The following is a 26,313-nucleotide window of genomic DNA, read 5'->3' as shown; positions in this document are numbered from 1 at the left end:
TAAAAATATTAATTATTTACGACAATGTTCATAAAAATATACCCGTGCAATTTTGCACGAGTTGAAAACTAGTTAGTAATTTGTACAAATAATATTATACCTCCAATGCTACAATAGAATCATACAACCAAGTTATATCTTATCGAGCTTATGTGTAATTTTTTTGAGCTTTCTTAAAGTTAATTTTTTTTATGTTTAAGTGAGTCGGTTTAAATTTTATGGTATAAATGACTTTTTTAAAATAAAATTCGAAAACTTTATTATATATCTCGGGTTCTAGAGCATACAACTGGGTACAACTGGTTGTAGGATCTATTAACTGACACAAATACATACAACCAGTAGTATAATAAGCATTGTACAACTCTATACATTAATCCGAACTTATGTGTAATTTTTTTTGAGTTTTATAAGAGTTTATTTTTTTTATATTTTCAAAGGATATTCTTTTAAACAAAACTCGAAAACTTTAATACACGAATTCTACATCATACACAGTTGTATAATCTACTCATTGTTTAGCAGTTCATCGTTGATTCGTTGACTTAATTCCCATTTCCCATTTCTCTCCGTCACAACCACCATGTATAACCGCATCGACACACTCTTTTCCATCTTCATCTTCGTCGTTACTTTCTCTCCTCTCATTACATCCCAACAACAACAACAACAACAATCACAACCCGAACCCGAGGACGACCCAATAACCCGTTTCCAAACCTACCTCCGGTTCAACACAGCCCACCCGAACCCAAACTATACAGGCCCAGTCTCCTTCCTCAAAGCTCGAGCCCACTCCATCGGCCTCCAATCCCGCACCTTGGAGTACGCTCCCGACAAACCCGTCCTCCTCCTCACATGGCCCGGTACCCGACCCGAATTGCCGTCCATACTGCTCAACTCACACATGGACTCTGTCCCTGCCGAGCCCGACAAGTGGGCCCATCCTCCGTTCTCCGCTGTCCGTACTTCCGACGGCAGAATATACGCGCGTGGGGCTCAGGATGATAAGTGTATTGCTGTACAGTACCTTGAAGCTATACGGAATCTACGAGAGAGGGGTTTTAATCCAATCAGGACCGTACACCTGTCGTTTGTTCCGGAAGAGGAGATTGGAGGGTTCGACGGTGCTGCCATGTTTGTTCCGTCTGAGGAGTTCGAGGAGTTGAATGTTGGATTTGCGATGGACGAAGGTCAGGTGCGTAGGATTATTATTTTCCGTCCCAATCATTTGTTTGAACGAGACTGAGGGCTTAGGGGGTGTTTGGTTCATGTAATGGTATGGGTTGGAATGAGGAATCATTCCAAAGTGGTATGGGTTTGGAATTTGATTCCTCATGTGTTTGGTTCATTCTTTGGAATCAATTTCATTCCCATACCTTGTGTTTGGTTAAAAAACATACTGGTATGGGTATCAAATTAAATGATTTATGATATTAGTAAAATAAACTCATAATATTGAAAGTGTAAAACAGAAAATGTAACTTTTACAAACCAAGTACTAAAAAAGACATTATTTCATCAAAGTAAGATTCAAATTCTCAAACTTCCACAATAGAAGTGACAATCAAAGTGAACGATAATTGTTATGAGGCATTATTGTTCAATGTTTATTACCCAAACAAGCTATTATAGTTCTAATTGCATGAGAATTTATAATCTTAAGAAAATATACGATTAACCAATTATCCGTGACGGCTTAACATGTCAAGCACTACTTCTTTCTTCCAATCATCATTGGGACTTGAAAAAAATACATCCATTTGACTTGTGTTTGATGCAAACAAGCTAGCAAATTCGAATAGCCCGAACTTGACTAATACCGCAAAGTAGCAATCTCTCGAAAGCGACTTCTTCTTCGCTCAACAACCTTTATTTCACGTTCTTGAGTTGTGCTCATAGCACCCGCAATAGTTGCTAAATGACTACTCATATCCTTCATAAAACCTGTAAAACTGGTAGTCATGTCATCCAAGGAGGTTAGATCCACAATTTGTGAAGCTCTTTTTTTGTGACTACCTTTTGGAGTCTTTTCTTTCCTCATTTTCTTGGCAGGAGGAGACTGAGACTGAGACTGAGACTGAGACTGAGACTGAGACTGAGACTGAGACTGAGACTGAGACTGAGACTGAGTATCACTTGCAGTTGAGAAATGTGATTGATATACAAAAGCATCATCATCATCACTATCATTGTTAAGGTTCACTGTCTCTTGCTCGAGATTACTAATAGAGTCATCTGGCAACTCGGAAGTAATGTCAGTAGCTCTATCAAGACCAAAAACTTCATCTAACTTCTCAAGGTAAGGAAAAGGAGTCCTCCATAATCCTCCAGCTTTAGGGTGAGTCTGAAGAGGCATATACATTAGCAATTATATAATATAAAACGTAAGAAATTAAATGATTTAGAGAAAGTGTACTCTATTAATCAAGAGTGACAATTACCTTGCAAAAGTCCTCGTAAGCTTGTCTCTCACATTGAATCATTTTAGTTTGGTCATCCCATTGAAAGCCTCGATGTTCGCTCACCATTTCGTAAACAATCGCATACTTATCTTTAAACCACTTGTACTTTGATTCAATATGAGGAACAGCTTTCAAACCACAACCTGGAAACTTGATGTTTAACATTAATTCTAGTTGATTTAAGTAGCCATTTTTGAACCCTCCTTCTCCTTTCCATTGTTGGTCACCACTCAACTCCAACAAACAATCAATTAAACCTTCTTCTTCCTCTTTTGTCCAAAAACGCTTATTCTTTCCCCTTCCACCAACATATGTTTGAGTGTTCGTATCTATCCTAATCAATAGCAAAACAATACATAATATCAAAGCAAACTTTAATACAAAGGTCCTCACTACAACCAAATTAACAATAATAAATTTCAAAGTTCAAAACTAAACAACAATTAAATTAGGAAAGCAAAATTGTTCAACAAAAAACAAAAAACAAAAAACAAAAAATATGAATAACAAAAACTAATTGTTGAACATGCATGTCATGTTTTCCTAAGTAGCCCTCCATGCATTAAACAATGTTTGAGCTAAGTTATTCCTAAAATTAGTCCAAGCATTTGACGAGAAAACATGAGTAATGTATTCATCTTCTTCATCACTTTCATCATTTTCATCGCTTTCGCTGTCGCTTTCATCCGAATTCTCATTAACCTCAACCTCGAGATCAGTTGGCATGTACTTTCGAATTAAATTATGTATCAAAGCACATGCTGTAACTATACGACCTTGGGTGCGAATTGGAAAAAATGATGGACTTCTTAAGATTCCCCATCTTCCTTTTAATAAAACAAAACATCTTTCAATTACATTCCTTGCTTTGGAATGTTTCATATTGAAATACTCCTCCGCACTTACAGGTTGACGATCCCCCCATTCTTTTAAATGATAGCGATGTCCTCTATATGGTGCTAAAAATCCCTCACAATTAGTGTATCCAACATCTACCAAATAGTAACAACCTTGAAATACAATGAAAGAAGTTTAGTATTAATTGAAATAAAGTCAACTAATACTTAAAGTTTTATTAGATATTATCATCATTTTAATTACCTTTAGGTACCTTTAAACCATTAGGTCTGGAAATTGCATCCCTTAATACACGACCATCATGAGCAGAACCTTCCCAACCGGGCAAGATAAACACAAATTCCATCTTTGGTGTACATACTCCTAAGAAGTTCATTGCAAGGTTGCCTTTTCTTGTTCGATATCGCCCCCTCTCCTCATTTGCCACATGAACTCTTACAAATGTACCATCTAAGGCTCCTAAGCAATTTTATAATATTCATATAAAAATATTATTTACTTGTGTGGGATTTATCTGTATGCATCCCTTTAAATTCAAGGATTATAACGAATAATAAAGTAATGATTACAAGTCATAAAACTAAATTGCAAAACAAAAGCATAAAGGATTAAGAAATAACCTTCGGTCCTAGCAAAAACGGCCTAAGAACAATATCAAAGTAGATATTCGCCTATCAGTTGCACCCAAGACGATATGAGAAATGCCCTTTGATTATGCTAGAATCGATCCCTAAATCAACAAATTAATTTTAGGTTTTTTGTGTGTTCTTCCGATGAGAGGAGGCAAGAATTGGGAAAAGAATATTAGGTTAGAAAAATTCTCCATTCTCCTCTTCTTATAACCGAAAAAGAGAAGTCCATAGGGAAATTTCTCATCTCCTAATTTCGGCCCATATACCGAGATAATAAGGAGTTTTAATTCCTTATTTTCGATTTCCAAAAATGTATAAAATGTGTGAATTGTCATCTAGTGAGGATCGAACCCATGACCTCTTGGTTTGAGTACCCTCACTATTACCACTATGACACATTCATCTTATTGATATTAAATATAACCGATTACATTTAATTACGAATTAACAGATTAATTCGTCCAAGCTAACATTACATACATTTAATTAAATATAACTTATTATATTCAATTTACGAATTGACAGTTAATTCGTCTCAACTAATATTATTTAATCTTCATTAAATAATTGTCTCATCAACACATTGACTAACTGTTTAGTTATATAAGGCATCAATGTGATTATATTTCTATAACCACATCTCTCAAACACATCTTATAGGTGTGACCTTTAGGTACCAGTTGATCACCGTCATCTGTATGATAATAACGTTAAACTTTCTAGCAAGCCAACCGTTATTAGGTAATCGTTAATCAACTGATTGAAATACGAAGTATACCCTTGTGAACCTGTAAGAGATTTACAAATGTTATCATACTAATTTGTGGAGGATACAAGCTCCAACAAACTCCCACTTGTCCTCACAAGTGTATGTGCGTTAACCGATTCTCATATCCTAAAATTTCTCCCACTCAATGTAAAACAATTTGCAAATCCGTATTCACAAAGGTCGTATTTTACAAGCGATCATTATCAAGAGTGGTTTCCCACTAGAGAGTAACTTAACCGATAAATGAATTAACATTCGAGCATGGCCACGCATTTCGATTCATAACTCCTCGAGTGGCCCTGAGAAATAACTATACCTGATAAGGGTTGGATGTTTCCTCAACTCGAATCCTGCAGATGTAAGCACGTATGAAATGACCCGAAAAAATCTACTTAGCCTCCAGATTCACAGACCGTGAGAAAGAAACCAAAGTCACCCAAAAAGGCCTTAATCTCAAGAGACAATCGATAGTCAAAAGAATCGACTCTAGGAACACAATGGATGTCCTATCCACGACCTGGCACCGAATGTTTTTAAACATTTAGGACTCCATTACGTTGTCACAAAAATTTGTCCTACGAGGTATCATTATAATCTCGCATTTGTGATCGATTAGTCAACAAATTTGACTTATGGCTCGTTGAACCCACCATCAATCGATCGCACAATATAATAGCCGGAGTTATCACTCACACAAGCGATTACGGACCAAACAAATATAATGTTATTCATTCACTTTGTGGCGTTCAATGTTGTCGGTACAATCCACATGAAAAACAAAATATTATAATAAAACGATGAAATTATAAATAGTATATGAAAAAGATAATGTACCAAATCCATAATCAAGTACTACAACTCAGGAACACGTTTAATTCCCATGGAAATAACGTGCCCTACATGCTTATCATAATTCAACGGTTTAGTAAGAGGATCCGCGATGTTATCATCCTTCGCAATCTTGTCTATCACTATCTCCTCTTGCTCCACGTAATCACGGATCAGGTGAGCTTTCCGATGTACATGTCTAGATTTGTTGCTAGACTTTGGCTCCTTAGCCTGGAAGATGGCACCTCTATTGTCACAATAGATGGTGATCGGGTCATTCGAACTAGAACTATCGTAAGTCCTCGTAAGAATCGACGCATCCATATCGCTTCCTTTCGCCTCCCGGCGGCATAGTACTCGGATTCGATGTAGACTGCTACAACACTGTTTGAACTCTTCCACCACCGCAAAGACCATTAAGAGTGAAGACGAATCCGACCGAGATTTTGAGTCATCTCGATCCGTTTGGAAGCTAGCATCTGCATAACCGATTGCGCATAGCTTAGTATCGCCTCCATAACTCAATACCCAATCCTTAGTCCTCCGTAAGTACTTGAGGATGTTTTTAACGGTATCCAAAGTGTTTCACCGGAGTTTTTGGTACCGACTGCCATACTCAACGCATACGCCACGCCCTGGACGTGTGCATATCATGGCATACATGATCGATCCTATTGCAGATGCATAAGGAACACGACTCATGCGCTCAATCCCTTCAGGCGTCGTCGTGGGTGCCAGCCGTCATTGGAAGGTTCCCCTTCTTGGAGTTGGTCATGCTGAACTTCTCAAGAATCTTATCCAAATAAGACTCCTGACTAAGTGATAACGTCCGTCGTGATCTATCTCGGAGATACGGATTCCCAAAATGCATCGGCCTCAAATCCGGATCTTTCATCTGGAAATGGTTCTTCAACCATTCTTTAACCGAAGATAGGAGAGGAATGTCATTCCCAATCAGGAGTATGTCATCGACATACAATATCAAGAATACAATCTTGCTCCCACTCGACTTGATATATAAGCATGGTTCTTCGACCGATCGAGTGAAACCATACTCTTTTATCACCTGGTCGAAACGATGATTCCAACTCCGAGAAGCTTGCTTAAGTTCATAAATGGAGCGCTTAAGCTTGCATACTTTCTTAGGATGTTCAGGATCTACGAAACCTTCGTGTTGCACCATGTACAAATCTTCCTCCAAATAACCGTTTAAGAAGGCGGTTTTCACATCCATTTGCCAAATTTCATAATCATGAAAAGCGGCAATCGCTAAGATTATCCGAATGGAACGTAGCATGACTACAGTGCAAAAATCTCATCATAACGCAATCCGCACTTGAGTGAAACCTTTTGCCACTAGTCGTGCCTTATAGGTATCCGTTGCGCGTCTGCGTAACGCTTTATTTTGTAAAGCCACTGACCGTAGAGGTTTTACCTTATTAGGTAAATCAACTAGATCTCATACGTCATTCTCATACATGGAGTCCATCTCGGATTGCGTACGGCTTCGAGCCATAGCTTTGAGTCGGAATATGCCATAACACCTTTATAGGTAGCGGGTTCATTACTCTCTAAGAGTAAAACGTCATTCTCCTCTACCATACCAATGTATCTCTGCCGGAGGATGAGAGACTCTACCCGACCTCCTAGGTTCCTCAGGAATATTAACCGTATCATCGGTTGGAGGAACAACTTCCTCCATCCGTTCCTCGGTTGTTGGTTCTGGAATCTCCGATAACTCGAAGGTTCTATTACTCGTCTTGTTCTCGAGAAATTCTTTCTCTAAGAACGTCGCACTAGCCGCAACAAAAACTCGATGTTCGGTAGGCGAATAGAAGTAATGACCAAATGTTCCTTTTGGATAACCTATAAAGTATGTCTTGACCGATCGCGGGCCGAGCTTATCCTCGTGTCTCTACTTGACATAAGCCTCGCAGCCCCAAACCCGAATAAAGGACAAGTTAGGGACCGTTCCTTCCAAATTTCATATGGAGTCTTGTCGACTTTAGTCGGACTTCGGTTAAGTATAAGAGCAAACACAAAGAGCAAAACCCCATAATGAATCATGCACTACCGTGTGACTCATCATGGATCGAACCATATCAAGTAAGGTTCGATTTCTCCGTTCGGACACACCATTTAATTGAGGTGTTCCAGTGGAGTTAATCGTAGAACGATTCCACAGTCTTTCAGGTGTTGATCAAACTCATTTGAAAGATATTCGCCACCTCGATCCGAACGAGTGCTTTAACCTTTCTACCCAAATGGTTCTCACTTACGACTCGGTATTCCTTTAATTTCTCAAAGGACTCACTTTTATGCTTCATTAAGTAGACATATCCGTATCTACTCAAATCGTCCGTGAAAGTGATAAAATATCTATAGCCATCTCTTGCGGTAATTGACATAGTCCACAAACATCGCATATGTATGAGTCCTAATAGGTCACTAGTGCGCATTCCAACACCTTTGAAGGAAATTCGAGTCATCTTGCCAATGAGACATGATTCACACGCGCGTGCCATATAGAAAAATCGAATGCGGAATAGTCCCATTATCGACGAGTTTCTTCACGCGTTTCTCATTTATGTGTCCCATTCGACAATGCCATAGATAGGTTTGATCTTTGTCACCAACCTTTATTTTCTTATTATTCACGTGTAATACTTCCGTGGTTTGGTCTAAGATGTAAATTCCATTCATGGAAACTGCTTTGCCATAAATCATTTCATTGAAAGAGAAAATACAGCTATTATCCTTTATTGAAAATGCAAAACCGTCTTTAGCAAGTACGGAAACTAAAATAATGTTCTTAGACAAACTGGATACATAGTAACAGTTATTTAAAAATAATTCAAAACCACTAGGGAGTTGATTACAAATGTTCCCTTCGAGACAGCAGCAACTCGTGCTCCATTCCCGACTCGCAGGTCCACATCACCTTTTTCGAGAGGTATGATGTTCTTTAGCCTTGCAAATGATTACACAGATGAGAACCACAACCAAGATCAAGTACCCAAGTTCCGAAACTTGCATGGTTAATCTCAATTATATGAATATAAGATGACATACCAACAGAACGACGCGGCTGCTTTGATGTCCTCACGGTGACGGGACAGTTCCTCCTCCTCCAATGTCCAATCTTGTGACAATGGTGGCACTCAATGTCACCGCCCTTGCTCTTTGCCTTGCCCTGTGAGCCACTAGTCTCACCAGGCGCACTCTTACCGTTTCCTGGCTTCTTAAACTTTGGCTTACCTACAGCTAGGTCGCCATGAGCCTTGCCCTTACCTTTACCCTTGTTGTAAATCGTGAGAACATCCCGCTTCATGCTCCCACTCAATTTCATATCCTTCTCGGTGCCTCGACGAAGGGAGTGTAGTTCATGAGGACTCTTTTTCAAGTCATTCATGTAGTAGTTCGCCCTGAAAAGGGAAAAACCATCGTGAAGAGAATGAAGCATTCGGTCAATGACAATGCTCTCACTGATTTTGCAATCAAGTGCCTCTAGCTTCTCGACATTCTCAATCATGTGAAGAATGTGTGGGCTAACCGGTTGGCCCTTCTGGAGTTTCGCATCAAAGAAGCGACAGGTATGCTCATATGTAACAATTCTCGGTGCTTTAGAGAACTCGTTAGTGAGTGTGGTGAAAATCTTGTTCGCACCTTGGGCAATGAAGCGTCTCTGCAAATTGGTTTCCATTGCAAAGATGAATACGTTCTTTATCGCACCCGCTTCAATAACGAAGTCACTATAAGCGAGTGACTCGTTGACTCCTGCATTGGGGCCTGGGTTGACCGGTATTGGCTCAATTAAGTACTTGAGCTTACCGTCGAATGGCGAGATTCCGTAGTAATCTTCCCACCTCCCGGTCAGTTGGACCCGTCGTTTTTCAGACGTGTAAACTGATTTATTTGGTCCATGAATATTTTCAGCCAGGACTCGCGTCCAAGTGTGGCACTAGGCATTTGGATTGCGTTATTTGCAGACATTTTGTTGTAATAGTATTATCAAAATAAACGTGTTCTACACTGCGAGAAGAAGAATAAAAATAATAAGCATGTGCATCGTTTATATTTTTAAGTCTAATGAACTACTGTCATAACGCGAAGACTCAAAACATTTATACAATTGACCTCCCTCAAGAATTATATAAATGATCCCAAGACTCAATTCTCTGTAAATTGATAAGCTAACCTTTTAGCTAATTCTACCGTTAGAATTCTTGGTCAATAAATTTATGTAAATTCTATCTTTAGTCCACCATAATCACGAGAAACTCTTCGGACTATGATGTTGAGGTAAACTAAGTCAACACAACTACTTACCCAACGTAGAATGGGTCATATTATGCCTACCGACGAAGAAGGGATTCATAGTTGTTTGCCCTTATAAAGACTAATCTCAATTTCCGTTTTAGAGGAAGATCCCATCGACTTTATTTTAATTCATTTTAAGTGAACTAATATCTAGCATGCGTGAATGAATAAACTAAGGTGATGGCTTAATAAAAAGTGACATCTGTATGTCCATGAAAACTAACATACAACCTATATGTGTCAATTTTCATGCATTTTAGTAGGTGGTTTGGTTTTAGGCGGAATATGATGCATTAACTAGCATGTGAATGAAAAGTAATAAGAATGAAAACGTAAAAACAATAAAAAGTCCTAGTGTGCCTTATCCTATCAAAATGAACATAAATACAAGTTTGGAATCCTCCTTGGACCCGAGAAGCTTGTCTTGATGTTCCATCTTGATCCATGTAGCGGGAATGAGCTCCAATCTCCATCTTTAGTCTTCTTTGAAATTACAATAAATAAATTACATAATAAACCTATTTATTACATTCTAATTTCAAAACCCAAAACTGAAGAAAAAAGGAGATACGAGATCTCATAATTACATTAAAAATTATCTTCCCATCATTACGAAAACATAATTTGACTAAGGCCACACTAAGTATTACAATTTACAACCGATTGCAAAAAAAAAAAATACGTAAATAAATTCATTCAACGATTCATTCAACAAAAATAAAATGCATCAACTAAAAATAAATTAAACATACATGACACAATTCCTTAATTATGTTGATTAATTTATCCAAACCACCTATTTAAATCAAATTAAGTGACAATTCCCCAATTAATCACATTAAATTTAATCTTAATTCATATTAAACGTGTAATATGAATTTAATCCATCAATATTTTAAACTGCTTTAAAATAATTTGGTATCTTAAAATTGTGAACCGTTTCACAATAACTAATTGGCCAAAACAAAAAAAAAGAAACAAAATCCTTTATTTTTTTTATGTCTCGGCTAAACCAAGAAAAAAAAACAAAACAAGCCCTTTTTTTTTCCGGCAAAAACAGCAAAAAACAATAAAAACAGTCCGTTTCTTATATTGTACACGGTTTTATCTGTAAAAACCGTAACAAGACAAATTTTTTTTTTTTTTTTTTTTAAAAAAATCCTCTGTGAAACGATAACGTGACGTGAACAAGAACAAGAAAAAAAAATTCCTTTTCTGGATGCTTTTCAAATCGGCATAAACAAACAGCCGCAAAAAACTTTAATCGGTTTTTCAGGAGAAACCGAAAGAAAAAAAAAAAAACAGATTTTTTTTTTTTTTTTTTTTTTTAAATACTGTTCATCCGTGAACAGTAACGGAAACGAAAAAAAAAATTCCACGGCTCAAAAAAAATCCAGCCGATTATAATTTTTTCTCGCAAACCCTAATTATTGTTTACAAACAATTTTATGAAAATCATCAAAATTAAAATTCGTGGCCTTGGCTCTGATACCACTTGTGGGATTTATCTGTATGCATCCCTTTAAATTCAAGGATTATAACGAATAATAAAGTGATGATTACAAGTCATAAAACTAAATTGCAAAACAAAAGCATAAAGGATTAAGAAATAACCTTCGGTCCTAGCAAAAACGGCCTAAGAACAATATCAAAGTAGATATTCGCCTATCAGTTGTACCCAAGACGATATGAAAATGCCCTTTGATTATGCTAGAATCGATCCCTAAATCAACAAATTAATTTTAGGTTTTTTGTGTGTTCTTCCGATGAGAGGAGGCAAGAATTGGGAAAAGAATATTAGGTCAGAAAAATTCTCCCTTCTCCTCTTCTTATAACCGAAAAAGAGAAGTCCATAGGGAGATTTCTCATCTCCTAATTTCGGCCCATATACCGAGATAATAAGAAGTTTTAATTCCTTATTTTCGATTTCCAAAAATGTATAAAATGTGTGAATTGTCATCTAGTGAGGATCGAACCCATGACCTCTTGGTTTGAGTACCCTCACTATTACCACTATGACACATTCATCTTATTGATATTAAATATAACCAATTACATTTAATTACGAATTAACAGATTAATTCGTCCAAGCTAACATTACATATATTTAATTAAATATAACTTATTATATTCAATTTACGAATTGACAGTTAATTCGTCTCAACTAATATTATTTAATCTTCATTAAATAATTGTCTCGTCAACACATTGACTAACTGTATAGTCATATAAGGCATCAATGTGATTATATTTCTATAACCACATCTCAAAACACATCCTATAGGTGTGACCTTTAGGGACCGGTTGATCACCGTCATCTGTATGATAATAACGTCAAACTTTCTAGCAAGCCAACCGTTATTAGGTAATCGTTAATCAACTGATTGAAATACGAAGTATACCCTTGTGAACCTGTAAGAGATTTACAAATGTTATCACACTAATTTGTGGAGGACACAAGCTCCAACAACTTGTACGTATAAAAATAATGTTATTAATCAATGAGTCAATTTATAAATTACCTTAAACATTTCCATCTATTGTTCTTGGAGTCCTCTGGTATTGGAGTTGGCTTTTTTAGTAAATGATGATGCAACTTTAGAACCGCAAGGAGACACAAATTGAACTGTCTACTAACACTTTCACTACTTCGGTGAAAATATGTCCCGATCGACCTAATTTTTTTATGGTGAGCTAATGTATACAAGAACATAGCTACAATTTCTTCCAAACTCATATTTCGAGTACCTCTCAATTAGGGGTGTTAATGAGACGAGACAGCTCGCGAGCTACTCGAGATCGGCTCGGTCAAAGCTCGGTAAAAGCTCGGCTCGTGCGAGCTCGGCTCGGGCTCGGACTCGGCTCGAGAGCTTAACGAGTCAAGCCGAGCAAAGGCTAGCTCGACTCGAAAAGCTCGCGAGCAGTTCGAATTTGTGTGATTACATAAGATATTACTGATATTTTATAAAAATATTTTATCATAATTATATTTTTGTATCACACATATCAAATGTCTCGCTGATTTGCCAAATATTTTTACATATAACCCTTAAGCCTTGTTATTGAAAATATCGAAAGAAAAAAAATAAACAGTTTTATATAGGCTCGATTTGGGCTCGAGTTTGGCTCGAGCTCGCGTTAAAACTCGCAAGCTTTATAACGAGCACATTTTTTTCAAGCTCGGGTAAGCTCGAGATCGGCTCGAGCTCGAGTTTTGGTTCTTGAGCACAAGCCGAGCAAGGCCAAGCTCGGGCTCGGCTCGGCTCGTTAGCACCCCTACTCTCAATCCACCAATATCTCTAACCATCTCACATAGTACACCAAATGTTTGTCTATTCATACGTAGTTCACTCCTACAAGCAGTATCACTATCTCGAATCAAAGCATTTAAATTATATAATCTACGAAGTTTCTTATCTCTATTCAAGTGTACTCTACGTAAAGATAGACGTATAGTACGTAATACTAAGTATGTACTAATTATTGTATTTATAATAACCAATAAAGTTATAAGTAGTTCACTTTGTCTCCTCCTGGTCTTCCTTATAAAGGATAGTCCATGTTCATCCATATCTGTATATAATTATATATTGACAAATTACCAACATTATTTATCTAACATAGGCCCGAAATAGAACTAGAAGAAACCAAATGATGATCAAATCATCCCAAGAATATAAATATGAAATTCGACAATACCCATTGAGTTGGATTACCAAAATGACATAGAAATAGCAACAAATGAGTATATAATTGGAGATTCTCATGTCCAGCAAAGTGACGGCAGTAGTATGTATATTGTTGATGATTATCCAAATAAGCAATATTTCACGTAGAACCTCTCAACTTTTCCATTAATGTTTAATAGAATTCTCAGATGCTTATATTCAATAGTACACATTGTAGAGAACTTTAAAGACATTGAACCTCAAAATCAATTACTCTGTACTATCCATGTTGTGACATGGGCCTTTTGATGTAGTGCCTTAGTGATAGTCATCCTAAGCACCACAACAGATATTTGCTCTAAGAAAGTAGATAATCATAAAAAAACATTTTGTAAGGCTGCAGTGCAGTGCTGCACAATTAAATCTGGCTTTGCTTGGCTACATCCTACAGGCCAATATAATTTTAATTTTGGAAGTATAAAAAAAGGCAACCAATGGCATATTATTTTATCCAAAAATCAATATGAAGAGCATGGCATATTATCCAAAAAGCAATATGAAGAACATAGCAACAAATTAGACGATATTCACAAATTGAAATTTCGACACTAGAATAATGATGATTATCCAAAAAGCAATAGGAAGAATATAGCATATTATCATTTTATAATAATTAAAATTTAAAAAAAGCAAAATTACTTTGATCAATGGTGAATAAGGGTTGAAAAATGGGCAAGCAAAAGTGACAAGCAGAGAAGCAAAGTGACGGCAGTAGGTTTCTATATTGTTTCAATTCTTTTTATTTTTTTCCTTTTTTTTTATTTTTTTTTTATTCCTAAGGGTTTGGAATGAGTGATACCCACCTCCCCCCATGGGTTTCCAAAACCCATACCTCATGGGTTTGAGGTATGGGTATCAAAATATAAAAATTACCAACCAAACACAAGGTATGGGTATGAGTCATTCCAAACCCATACCTCATACCATAATTGCTTGAACCAAACACCCCCTTATACTGTTGAGATATTATGTACGGAATATTATAGAGTGTCATGCTAATATATATATATATATATATATATATATATATATATATATATATATATATATATATATATATTGATAACAGGCATCTCCAAACGACGAGTTTAGGGTGTTTTACGCAGACCGATCGCCATGGCACGTGACAATCAAGGCAGTGGGGCCACCGGGGCACGGGTCGAGGATGTACGATGATAGTGCCATGGAGAATTTGATGAAGAGTGTTGAGATGATGAGTAAGTTTAGGGAAGCACATTTTGAATTGGTTAAGAGAGGGTTGGCTGCTAATTCTGAGGTTGTTTCTGTTAATCCTGTGTTCTTGAATGCCGGCATTAGGACTGGCGATGTAAGTTGAGCTCTGGGTCATTGTTTGATCCAATGTTCATTTGATTGTTGGTTGTTAGAAATTTTGATTGTAAGTTGAGCTCTGGGTCATCTATGTATGTATGTATGTATTGGTTTGTTTCAGGGATATGCTATGAATATGCAGCCATCAGAGGCAGAAGCAGGGTTTGATATTCGGATTCCCCCAACTGTTGATCCGGAGCTAATTAGAAAAAGAATTATTGAGGAGTGGGCTCCTGCTTCCAGGAACATGACTTACCAGGTTATTATGAATGTGATTTTGATTTTACACCTTTTTTTCCTGGATAATATATTGTAGTGTGTGGAATTTTGTTAATTATGAAGTTGATAGTCAGTAACTGAAATAGGGCCTGAAGTGACGTCTAAGAAGGATCGATCACAAATGGTCATTGTACTTCAATTTGAACAATTCTAGTCTGTTTGATATGATGAGATGTAGGAAACCTGCATGTGTAAATTCTGCATAGTAGATTACAATTGTTTGTATCTAGGATTCCACTTGTGACATTGAAGGAATTCTAGTCATTTCACTTCATTGTGAACAATTCTAGTCTTTTGCCTAGTTATTTTGTAGTCATCTTATGTTGGTCTTTCATTGATTGTGAGGGCTTTGCAATTTTTATAGCCAACAACATACATTTACGTTACGAAGTAGTGTGTAAATTCTCAAGTATAAAATCTGACTTCTGTCCGAGTCTCTGTGGTCAAAGTTGGCTTGATGCTACTGCTATTCTGCTATTGCTATTGGGTAACTGGAGAATTAGTCGTAGATGACTGCTTGGTTTTCCTGCATGAAAGAAAGCTCATAACTAGTCATAGTGTGTGGTGCTTAAAGAAGTTAGCGTACCTCCAATGACATTTCTTTTCTCTATTAGTTATCAAGTTTCAAATAATAACCGCGAACATATGGGGTCTTCCATCGAGCAATTTATCTAGAAAACACATTTGCTCAAATTTTGCCTAGTTATTCATTGAGTCCTTGCATTTTTTAAGATTGTCGTAAAAGGACCAAATAGAGACTATCAGGGCCGCCCATTAATGACAGCCACTGATGATACCAATCCATGGTGGTCTGTCTTTCACAAAGCTGTTACAGCAGTTGGAGGAAAACTGGCAAAACCGGAAATTTTAGCTTCAACAACAGATGCAAGATTCGTAAGATACAGGGGGATCCCAGCATTAGGGTTTTCACCAATGAACAACACTCCAATCTTGCTGCATGACCACAATGAGGTGTGTCATAATTTCATTGCAAATCCTTTGTCACCATCTTTTCTACAAATGTGATTTATTAGTTTATAATATCTGACCACTAGATATTCTGACAGTTTCTGCAGGACAAAGTGTTCTCAAGGGGAATTAAGGTGTATGAATCTATAATCAGTTCCCTTAGTTCATATGAAGGAGTTCATTCAGCATGATGCTACTTAATGTGAACCTATGTCACTCTCGGGGATATGTTGTTGGCAGTGAAACCATCTTTGCACTTGGTACCGTCATGCATGATTTCCAGATCCGAGTGCGCCCCGTCTTACATTTGCCGTAAATGTCTCCCAACTTACATCACATATCATATACTCCGTATCATATCAGTTGGTTCTATTTCACAGCCTAGAGTAGTCCCATTGAAACATGCCATTGTAATTCAATAATGTGGCAGAGAGGCAGGCCTTTTTAAGCTACGACTTGTACTGTACCTTTAATGATTTAGGGATACAACGAAATAAGTTATTTGTATTGTAACATTTGCTATTTTCCTGCTGTGGACACGAGTGTTTTGGGAATTAGATAATTGCTCGACTCGTTGATGAATTACGTTTACAATATCATATACACAAGGATGGTCAGTATTCTATGCTAAAGAATAGGAATAAGACAAAGATATTCTAGGCTAACATAACAACTATCTACCGCTATTCTAGGATAGTTGTGATTTACATACTTTACATACAATTATGTAGGTAATATTTACCATTGGGTTAAAGGGTTGTTTCGGGTGGAAATATTTACCATTGATTGTGAAAAATTATCTGCCTTTAGATTGATGGATTGCAATGGAAATCCTCAATCCAACTGAATCTTCTGAGACCATTTCATGTAACCTCTGCTCAAATACACTTTTTTTTTAGATGTGTTAATTGATTGGTCTCACACTCTCATCTCATCCGCTCCAGTCAACTGTATGTTTACTATTTTTTTGTGAGAATAAAGGTGAGCAAATGATTGGGACAGAGTATAGTTTTGGGTAGATAAAAACATCACAGTAATCACAAGGCATGCACGAGTGTATTTTACTGAATTTTATCCCTTTCTGCATAAGAAAAATTATACACCATACAGAGCTTCTCAATATCCAGTAACCAACAGAACAACTTTATGAACATAATGAATTTCTACTAACCAATTTAATCTCGGTATAAAATCCTCATTTGACAAAACTGTCAGGAAGGAACGTCCCTACAATTTACATGTCGCTGCTTCTCCCTTAGCCTACAAAAGAGAGCAGAGAACTCTCCCGACTTGAAAAAAATTCTTTTCTTATTTCGACTGTGACTTCAGACTTCAACTTCACGGAGCAGCCAAGAGTTCTTTCAAAACCCAACTTCATTTGCACAAGAGTCTAATGTGATCATGATAAAAATGTTCTTTCTAACAGGACAGCAGACTATGGCAGCTCCGATCAGTATATCTTTAGTAGTAAAACGTGTTACTCTTATGAATCTGGGCATCTTTGCACAGCATTGACCGTACTTCCATCACGGATCTAGGTGGCTCAATGTCTTTCTCCTGTAAAGCATTCCCTAATACCTGCTGCATCTGTGATGCAAAGGTATCATCAAGAACCTGTATTTTCAACATTTGCCATTAGGAATTGCTCAACAGGACAAAAACTTCAAATATGAATACATTATCCACACTAGTACTTCCAAGGCCCCCTCCTAAAGCAAGGTAAGGGGTCGTCAACTGTTTGAGACCAACCCGGGAGATAAAAACACAATTTTGTACTACGCGATTTAAGACATAAATTCAGACGGCTGAAGCTTTGCAAGAGATAATTTAGATGTTGTCTGTGTCTCTAAGATGGGTCAGAGCTGAAAAAGTACTCACAGAAACAGCAATTCGGGAACCCTTGTACCACGATTTATTTTCCTTTCGATTCTCCAAGAAACTAAGAACATCCTGTGTCAACAATAAAAGAAACTTAGGACACCATAATACCATATTGCAACTGTTGATATGAGGAATACATAGATTCTCATCCAGAGTTTAAGTACACTAACCTGACCAATTCGGTCCCAAAAACCCCGGCAAATTGCTATGAAGACATGGGTCTCAAAGATCGAGTGCAAATGATTGATGGTACTAGTCAGCTGTTCTTTCAAAGGCTGCATTCTGTTTCTGACATCTGGTTCACCAACACTTTCTTTGGAGTCTTGGAGAATCTTCTTTATCTTTGTAGCATTTTGAAGCTTCGTCTACAGTGAAAAAAAAAAAAAAAAGTCAAGAGAGTTAAGTAACATTTTCATGTCAGTTGGTATTCCAGTAAAATAGCCCCAAAATAAAGAAATTCTCACATTTTCTACAAGCTTCTCAACAATGGCTTGAAGGTAGTTTCTGAACTTTGCTCTCAACATGACCGTAACCTCACTTAAACGCTCCCCTGGGATTTGGTTGCCAATGTTCGGGATACACGAACCCCATGATTTGAATTGGGTTTCTACCTTGGGTCGCAAAACATCGAGCATTCTCTTCACTGAATTTAACAGAATACCAACCTGGAAAATAAACGAGAAAAAATCAGCTACAAATCATATACACTCACCAATTTACCCAATTGAACAGTAGATTACCTCATCGGGAACCACATAAGCAGGCACAGATCGTTTTGTCAATTTCTGGACGTACTTGAGACCAAACTTCTTTGGTGCAAGATTTTCTTTTAAAGGTGCCAGTACATCAGAATACTGTCGGTCTAAAGCCTCCACAATAGCCTTTTCTATATCAGCAACCGCCTGAACAAAGATTCACACCATGACAAAGTTAGAGATACATAAAACAAGGTAATGACAGCCATGTCCATGATTTACAGTACTGGACTACTGGTACCAAGGCCGCAAGATTCTGCACTAAGAAATCATGGTTAAGAGATCAACAAAGATTCAGAAATGTACATTTTCCAGTGCGAAGCTATACTCTGGCCAGCGGCTTATGATGACCTCGTAATCATTCAAAGTGTCTTTCAACCGGTCGTACATTTCATCAACAAAAGGGGTTGTTGAGTGTTGCGTTCGTACCCCAGACCATTTGACCTGCACGTAGAAATCATTCAGATCCTTGAGTATGGGAAGTTGGGAACATGTCGTACATGTTGAGCATATAGTGCATATAAAGGAGAGTTTTCAAGCAGCATAAGAACATGGAAGCAAGGGACACATTTTTACTAAAACCGTAATACAGAAAAGGTCAATGTGATTACCTTGTCCAGCTTACAGGTCTCGAGAAGCGCAAGACGCTTATCTTGAATCCAAACAACAATATATAAGTGGAACAATTCTTTTGCATCTACTCCACCTTTGATTGGACTAAAAGTGAATGAAATAAGTGTGTGAGTGTTCATCATCAAAAGACAGCAAATAACAAATATATGGGAGCATGATTCTTACTTGATGTTCCAGCTGACAAGGTCTCTTTGGAAGTCTGCCGTTGCTATCAGAAGTTCAGCAACATGCGGCAGTGGACCAGAAGGAGGACATGCAATTAGGAACTCACGTATTCGTGAACAAAGTTCCACGCTGTATATAGATGCAGAGAGATTTGGAAGGTCTACAAAACTGCAAACAAAGTTTGGCTTACTATTAGAATCTTAGTCACGCCTTCTCTGTAAAAGAATGGGCAGTTGGATATGCGCAAAACACTTTGGTGAATTGCATTGCACAGAGAGCAAGATGTAAAAACAGTTTAGTAATCACACAGGTCATACTTAGTTGACTGCAAATGACCTTGCAAAAAAAAAAATACAAGTCTACTCCCTAAGACACTCACCCCTAAATTCTTCCCATCAAATTCTTTGCTTTCGGTTTTTAAGAATGTAACAGTGACCTACCATTAATGGATATTTCAATACACCCTCATTCGGTTGGATTCACTACATTAACATATGCCCACAAATGCTAGAAAACGACAAGCGGAAGGGTATATATGCCAAGTGATTGGAGAGTGCAGGCGGATGAACATTGTAGCCTTACTTAAGAGAGTATTCATGACTTTTAAGGTACCTGGGAAGTATGTGCTGGTTATGGATTTCTATATCAGTGGAAACTTCGTTACTGATATTCAAGCAAAGAGTCTTCATTTTCTGGTATGCGGTGGACATGGTTATGTGATCCAAAAAATTTCCTTCACCACCGTTACTAACAAATTCATCGGTCTCGGTCAAATGTCTCTTAGACCGCTTTTTCGCAGCAGCCTGAAACAATACTATCCGTTAGTGGAATATCCAAACAGCCAAAGTGCTTGAAGTGTCATAAATAAAAGATGTTCAACCTGAAAGTGCCTGCATAGTTTATTTTGTGCCTCAGGGGACAAAATATCATGAAGTAGAGTGTAAAGTCTAACAGCAGGTTGCAATGCAGGAGCCGCACACCCAGTTGCAGGGCGAAAGACATCTATGATTCCTGAAGGCACCATTTCATCCAATGATTTGTAGTTCTCAAATGCAAGAGCTAGGATCTGTTCGATTTGGTCCTCAACTTCTCCTAGGATGCGATTCTAACAAGAAGAATTTACCCAAAGTAAAACATTTATTATAAATTAGGTAGAGAAGATAATGAGCATATAAAGTCTACTTCACAATTAATGTAAAACTATCACTAATGATATAGAAAGGTTCACTAAAAATAGTATCACAGCCAATCATAAAATGTTTAACATTAAAGTATCAGCGTTGGCAATATAAAACTAAGAGTGTAAGGGGCAACTTTGATTTTATGAGTAAAGTGATCAACAATAAATTTATTACAAGATAATCAGTTTCACCCAACAAAAAACCAAACATACCTCCTGATGGCTTAATGTGCTCTTGGTGTGGCCCTTCATTACCACAGGATAAAGCAAATCGTGCACAAGAGAGAGGCAGTCAGCTGTAGGCGTGGCCACATCCATGACATATGAAAGGTATCTGTCACAAAATGATATATGTAAAGACATGGCTTCATTGAGAAATAGTGTCAATAATGAATCGAGTAAACAGGACAAGATTTCTACCGTAGTTTAGTATATGCATCAGAAACTCCATAATAGGTCGCAAACTCCACCAATAACCATTTCCACTCCCCATGCAGTAGCAGGTGTCTTTGTTGAAAATGTTGAACTTTCATTGCAATTTCTAAAACTAAGTCGTAGGCAACAGTTTCTGCCACAGAACCACACTAGCAACAACAGAATAATGGCAAAAAGCAGTTAGTTGATTACAGGGATATAGAAGAAAACCATGAACCTAGACTTAGAAAAAAAGGAAAATTGTCAGATACTAAGTCAACTACAAGTGTAGACCTCCTTTTACGACGCAACTAAGGAATAATATCTACCATCGTACAAGAAGAAATTGAAGTTATCATAGGAAAACATTCTAGATGCTCTATAAATATACTAAAAAAATTGCTAAATACTCTGTAGCATCTTCCAAAAAGGTTGCATGATAAGTAGACAGGATGTAATTCATTTGGAAGACCAAAACATGATACTCGTATAAAATTGCATCAGTCTGTTAAAATTCTCCATAAATATCCTAAATAACACGTCTTGAAGGAGCCTTACCTTAAGATTATTCTCATCTGAACTAGTTGAGAAGTTCACATAAAGTTGCACTTTACCAACAAGATTGTGTTCTGGCTCACGGAATATTGACCACCATCGCAATTTGTCATTCTGCAAGAAATTCAACAGTAAGGGAGTGTTCTACACTGTATAAAGTTGGGCGCAACACTTACTTTCCAAAATCAAACAACAAAGTTTTGAAGTAATTACTGGATCATCAGCAACAGTCGCCACTTGAGTAACAACACGGCCACAGTCTTTTCCTTTGGAATCCTGAACTTCAACAATTAAATCATCTCCTAGACCATCTGGGAAGCTGTAAAGTTGTCAGCAAATTGAGGATGGGTCAACAAATAAAAACTTGTAGAATGAAAACACTTACAACACATGAGTTTCCCCAGAACCCGGTTGCATCCGAACAGCGTCTTCCTCAGGTGAGCTTTTTAATCTTAACAGACAGGAATGAGTCTCTGGCAGCATCAGAGAACCAAAAATATCAGCAGAAAACATCTAGTTCAATAAAACTTCACTACAAAGAAAACGAAATAGGGCCAATAACAAAATACAAAGCTTTGCAACAAGAAGCATACCTTGCACAGCTTCATAAGATGATGCATTGTGACGCAATGTGGTCACCCCCACTTTCATAAGACCAGAGACCTGCTTAATGTAATGAGAACTAGCGTGTACATACGCCAAGCTTTTCTGTGACAAAGAGCCATCTGCAGGCTTGTGAAGTACAAAACGCACTCTTCGGAGAGCATTCCATCCAGAAACTACTGCTCTTTGCACTTTGGATAACTGCAACCGAGTAGACTCCAGGTTTACAGCAGGGCCCTTGAGATTTAAGGATGTAAAACTGCAACCAGTTGGTGGATCCATTCCCATTCTCACTTTGCGAACTGCAGAAGAGAATATATGATTATATAGAAAAACTCAATTATTAAATTGGCACCAGCTCATTTTAATGTTCAGTAGTCACTAGATGCAATTCTCGACACGATTTTCATAATGAGTTAACCGTAAGCAAGGGTTAGAGTGCACACATCACAGGAGATATACCAGTTAAGATCCCAATGATAACATTGCATATTACCTTGGACCTTCATCTTTCCAATGATTTTTTTCGGTTTTTGAGGTGCTTTCTCAGCTGCAACTTCTGAACCACGTTTGGACATTAATTCCTCTTCTGACTGTAGTAGAATCTGATGTAGACTGAATTACAATAAAAGTTCATTAGGCTATATCAAGAACAAAGAGACATTCCTTTGACAAATTACACAACTCCAGTCATTTTAATCAAGAAATTATTGTTTCAGATGAAGGGACTAATAAGCAAAGAGATGCAGAGATTCTTATCACCATTAAGACTTTTAAGGTGATCAAAGATTCATGGAAATGAGGACACTGGAATCACAACTAATAGAACAGATAAAAGTGGTAAAATCTGGTCAATTCTAGTCCTTAACTGAATTAAAAAACAAAGTTACTGAAGAAGGCTAGACTTACCCAAATGCATCCCGCAATAAAGCACACTCGTTTTCAAGGAAAATTGGAGCTTCTGTACAACCCCTTGCCCAAGCGTTGAGACATAGACGAACACAAGCGTCGTAGGCGAGCACTGAATGCCATGGTCCTTGCGTGCTGAATTTGATTGGCAAATATAGATATAAGAGGATCAATTTTATAAAAATGAGCACAAGTCATTAAGAGAGTAGCGGCTAGCATTATGATAAAGGAAAACATTGCTGTTTTGGTGAGAGGAGGCACAGGGCTACCACAATTAGAAAGGGAGGAGGCACAAAGACCCCTTCTCTAAAACACTAAATCGTGACTTCAACAGTAAAGGAAAACATTGGTGATAAAAGCACAAGTACCTTGCATGGAATGTTGGCAGACGAGCAGGATGTGAACCCGAAGACCCTGAAGATTCAGCACAAGTGGCAGTTCTGAAAAAAAGAAAAAATTCTGAGAGCTTTAAGTATATATTGTCAAATAAGCAAATGAAGAAACGCAAAAGTATAAAGTAGTTGAACATTCCAGAATACCACAAATAGAAAAAGGGAATATGAACCTTGTATGTGGATCGCGAATTTCATTTCCAGTGTTTACTGGCTGATTGGCTACATTTGACGTAATATTAGACGCATTTGCCTTGTGTTTGGTTAGAACATCATCGGAAACGGCAGATATTTTGTCATGACCTATTGCCATCGTATGGTTGGTCTCGTGATCAGAGCTGCAAACAGGAGGAGCACTTGGGGTACCACCGCTATCCTGCATTAAAATAAGTTAAATTAACAAAGCATAAATGAGAAAAAATAATTCCATTTAAACTGAAACTCAGAAAGCAATACACAGAAAAGATCTGTGTTTTATAAAGCAAATTTACATGGCTGCACAGCTGGTATTTGTCATGCTACATCCCTGAAATCAAACCACAACTTAACCTATTTCTTACATATAGATGGAGTGTTGGGTCACACTAATGTTATTAGTGTTGTAGAACAGCTGTGTAACATGTTAGTTAACTGAAGATTTCATGGGCTAAGCAATTTCCATGCAGTGATCTTGACAAGATCCAGTCCTCCACATAGCACAAAAGTTTAGGGCCATGCTTCACCCCTTGGAACATAGTTTACAGCAGTTCAGGGTTGCTTATCAGAGCCAAAGAATTCAGAGATTAAAAAGGATTGACCTTGATCACCATTTTTTCCATAATAAGCTAGTATAGAGGAAAACAAAAGGGAAGGAACAAAACCCCGAAAATTCTAAACAGTTGAACATACACTATGCAGCAAATGCTACATCAAGACAGGATTATTTTTCCTAAATTAAAACAAATTTCAGAGACTGACAGGCACAAACACATCAATATAGTAGAAACATAAAAAAGGGAACATTGACAGACCTTTTCAGCATTCGGCCTTGAATTGACACTTGACGTATAACTCTCCGAAACACCCGCTTGAGACCGAGAGACAGCACCAGCATTGCTCCCAACTTGAGAAACAGAAAACTCTGAGCTTGCACCAGAATCAGTAGAATCGTCCTCCACAAAACCATTCCGCCCAACAGTATGCCTCTCATTCCCTTTAGCCAACCTCTCCCCCTCAGGCCCACCAGGTCCAACACTCTTCCCATTCCATTCAACGGACGAATAAACATCAGAAGACAGATACTCACTTCCATAACTCACTCGACTTGATGGCAATGTTTTCGAATTAGTGTACCTATAATGAACCGCATTGGCCAAAGGAGCACGGCCATCCTGTGGGGAAGAGTCCAGGGAATACCTCCCACCATAAACATCATCTTCTTCAGACTCCGATGTGATCATATCATTATCAGACGCACTTGCTGAGTCATCACCAGGGATCACTCTAGACATAGGAATAGTATTAAGTGACAAACGCCCGCTTCTGAACTTCCGAGTTGGGGGAACCCCGAAACCCCGGGTATTCCCGGGCCGATTTCCTAATATGGGGTCTACCACCATTCTTGTTCTTTGGTTTAATACTGATAATGGTTCTTCCTTCTCATTACTGCTAGTCACAGAACCCTAAGATCATCATATTTTACAAAAACACAAGATTGTAAGTAAAACCCTTTTTACAAATTCAACATTCCTAATCTCTTTTAGTTAAAAACATGAAAGATTAAATAAATCATCAACATGTCTGTACATCAAACAAAATGGGTTTTAAGCAAAACCCTCACAAATATCCAATATTTCAAATCAAAGCAAACTTAACCCACATATAATCAAACCCAAATTTGAGGTAAAAAAATACTTACCAAATAAGGAAAGAAAATAAAATAAAAAGGGAGAAGAGAAATGAAAATACCTCCCTGACCCATTTAAGAGCGGTATTGTCGAGGCCTTCGGTGAACATATTTTAATAAGGAATGTTTGAGTTGAACTGGGTTTTCCTGTAAATTTATAAAATACACAAATTTAATAACATTTGTTAATTAATACTAATTACGCAAAAATGGTAATATAATAAAGATAACAAAATTAGAAACGTCTTAAATTAAGGAGGAACTTATTGCATTTGGTTAAGGAAGAAATGCAGGAAAAAAAAAAGGCAGTTAACTCACATAGAAAGCTTGATAGTAGTGAAATACTCGAACTCTAGTGACTGTCACGCAAGTTTCGTCACAGAAAATGTTGCAGAGAGAAACTTTTTAGGAAGAAGAAGATGAAGAAAACAAATGAACGGAATAAAATTGAGAAAATAAAAGGAAATGAGATTTACAGAATTTATTTATGTGAGAGAGAGGGAGAAGAAGAAAACGGTGGTTGTTTGCTTACTGAAGAAGAGTGTAAAATACTGTATTTGTTTATTTTATTTGTTTTTGTTTTGGGGTTTTTTAAGGAATGAGAACAGAAAAAAAAAAGGAGAAAGTGGGAGAAAATGGGGGGTAAAATGAGAGAGAGTGGGGGGAGCGGGGGTGATAAAGTGACAGGGTGGTGAGGGAATGAGATGAATCTGAAAGTCGAACGTTGGAGTGGGAACGACAACCTTTGTTGTTTTGTTAAGGAG

The 26,313-nt window shown here is 37.5% G+C and overlaps 2 protein-coding genes across 3 annotated transcripts; one reads left to right on the top strand and one right to left on the bottom strand.

The window, feature by feature from the left end:
• Nucleotides 1–238: 238 nt before the first annotated feature.
• Nucleotides 239–16,755, top strand: LOC141639346 (uncharacterized). Of its 2 annotated transcripts, XM_074448497.1 has the most exons (5): nucleotides 239–1,198; nucleotides 14,670–14,927; nucleotides 15,051–15,188; nucleotides 15,941–16,180; nucleotides 16,276–16,755. In XM_074448497.1, the coding sequence occupies exons 1-5, from the start codon at nucleotides 584–586 to the stop codon at nucleotides 16,366–16,368; spliced, it is 1,344 nt and encodes a 447-aa protein (XP_074304598.1). In that variant the 5' UTR covers nucleotides 239–583; the 3' UTR covers nucleotides 16,369–16,755. The 2 variants fall into 2 exon arrangements, with proteins under 2 accessions (XP_074304598.1, XP_074304599.1); XM_074448498.1 differs by lacking the exon at nucleotides 14,670–14,927.
• A 481-nt stretch (nucleotides 16,756–17,236) lies between these two features.
• LOC141639345 (uncharacterized) lies at nucleotides 17,237–26,313 on the bottom strand. The gene is made up of 23 exons (XM_074448496.1): nucleotides 25,868–26,313; nucleotides 25,612–25,696; nucleotides 24,675–25,325; nucleotides 23,838–24,040; nucleotides 23,641–23,712; nucleotides 23,273–23,407; nucleotides 22,860–22,978; nucleotides 22,354–22,665; nucleotides 22,146–22,233; nucleotides 21,974–22,079; nucleotides 21,764–21,874; nucleotides 21,212–21,375; nucleotides 21,005–21,125; nucleotides 20,492–20,716; nucleotides 20,224–20,414; nucleotides 19,612–19,779; nucleotides 19,425–19,530; nucleotides 19,120–19,257; nucleotides 18,799–18,960; nucleotides 18,523–18,723; nucleotides 18,229–18,423; nucleotides 18,056–18,127; nucleotides 17,237–17,791 (listed from the first exon to the last, which is right to left on the bottom strand). The coding sequence occupies exons 2-23, from the start codon at nucleotides 25,657–25,659 to the stop codon at nucleotides 17,639–17,641; spliced, it is 3,741 nt and encodes a 1,246-aa protein (XP_074304597.1). The 5' UTR covers nucleotides 25,660–25,696; nucleotides 25,868–26,313; the 3' UTR covers nucleotides 17,237–17,638.

The sequence above is a fragment of the Silene latifolia genome, unplaced genomic scaffold, assembly GCF_048544455.1.
Source record: "Silene latifolia isolate original U9 population unplaced genomic scaffold, ASM4854445v1 scaffold_348, whole genome shotgun sequence".
Taxonomy (NCBI): domain Eukaryota; kingdom Viridiplantae; phylum Streptophyta; class Magnoliopsida; order Caryophyllales; family Caryophyllaceae; genus Silene; species Silene latifolia.
The sequence above is the reverse complement of the archived record's forward strand: the minus strand, read 5'-3'. Positions and strand labels throughout refer to the sequence as shown.

Bases quoted from the DNA above. Each gene is read 5' to 3' on its own strand.
- LOC141639346 (XM_074448497.1), top strand. From the start codon at position 584: ATGTATAACCGCATCGACACACTCTTTTCCATCTTCATCTTCGTCGTT. The intron at 1,199-14,669 runs GTGCGTAGGATT...TATTGATAACAG, and splicing joins TTGCGATGGACGAAGGTCAG to GCATCTCCAAACGACGAGTT. The intron at 16,181-16,275 runs GTGTGTCATAAT...ATATTCTGACAG, and splicing joins TGCTGCATGACCACAATGAG to TTTCTGCAGGACAAAGTGTT.
- LOC141639345 (XM_074448496.1), bottom strand. From the start codon at position 25,659: ATGTTCACCGAAGGCCTCGACAATACCGCTCTTAAATGGGTCAGGGAG. The intron at 21,875-21,973 runs GTAATTACTTCA...AATTTCTTGCAG, and splicing joins CGACTGTTGCTGATGATCCA to AATGACAAATTGCGATGGTG. The intron at 20,415-20,491 runs GTTGAACATCTT...GTATTGTTTCAG, and splicing joins AACTATGCAGGCACTTTCAG to GCTGCTGCGAAAAAGCGGTC.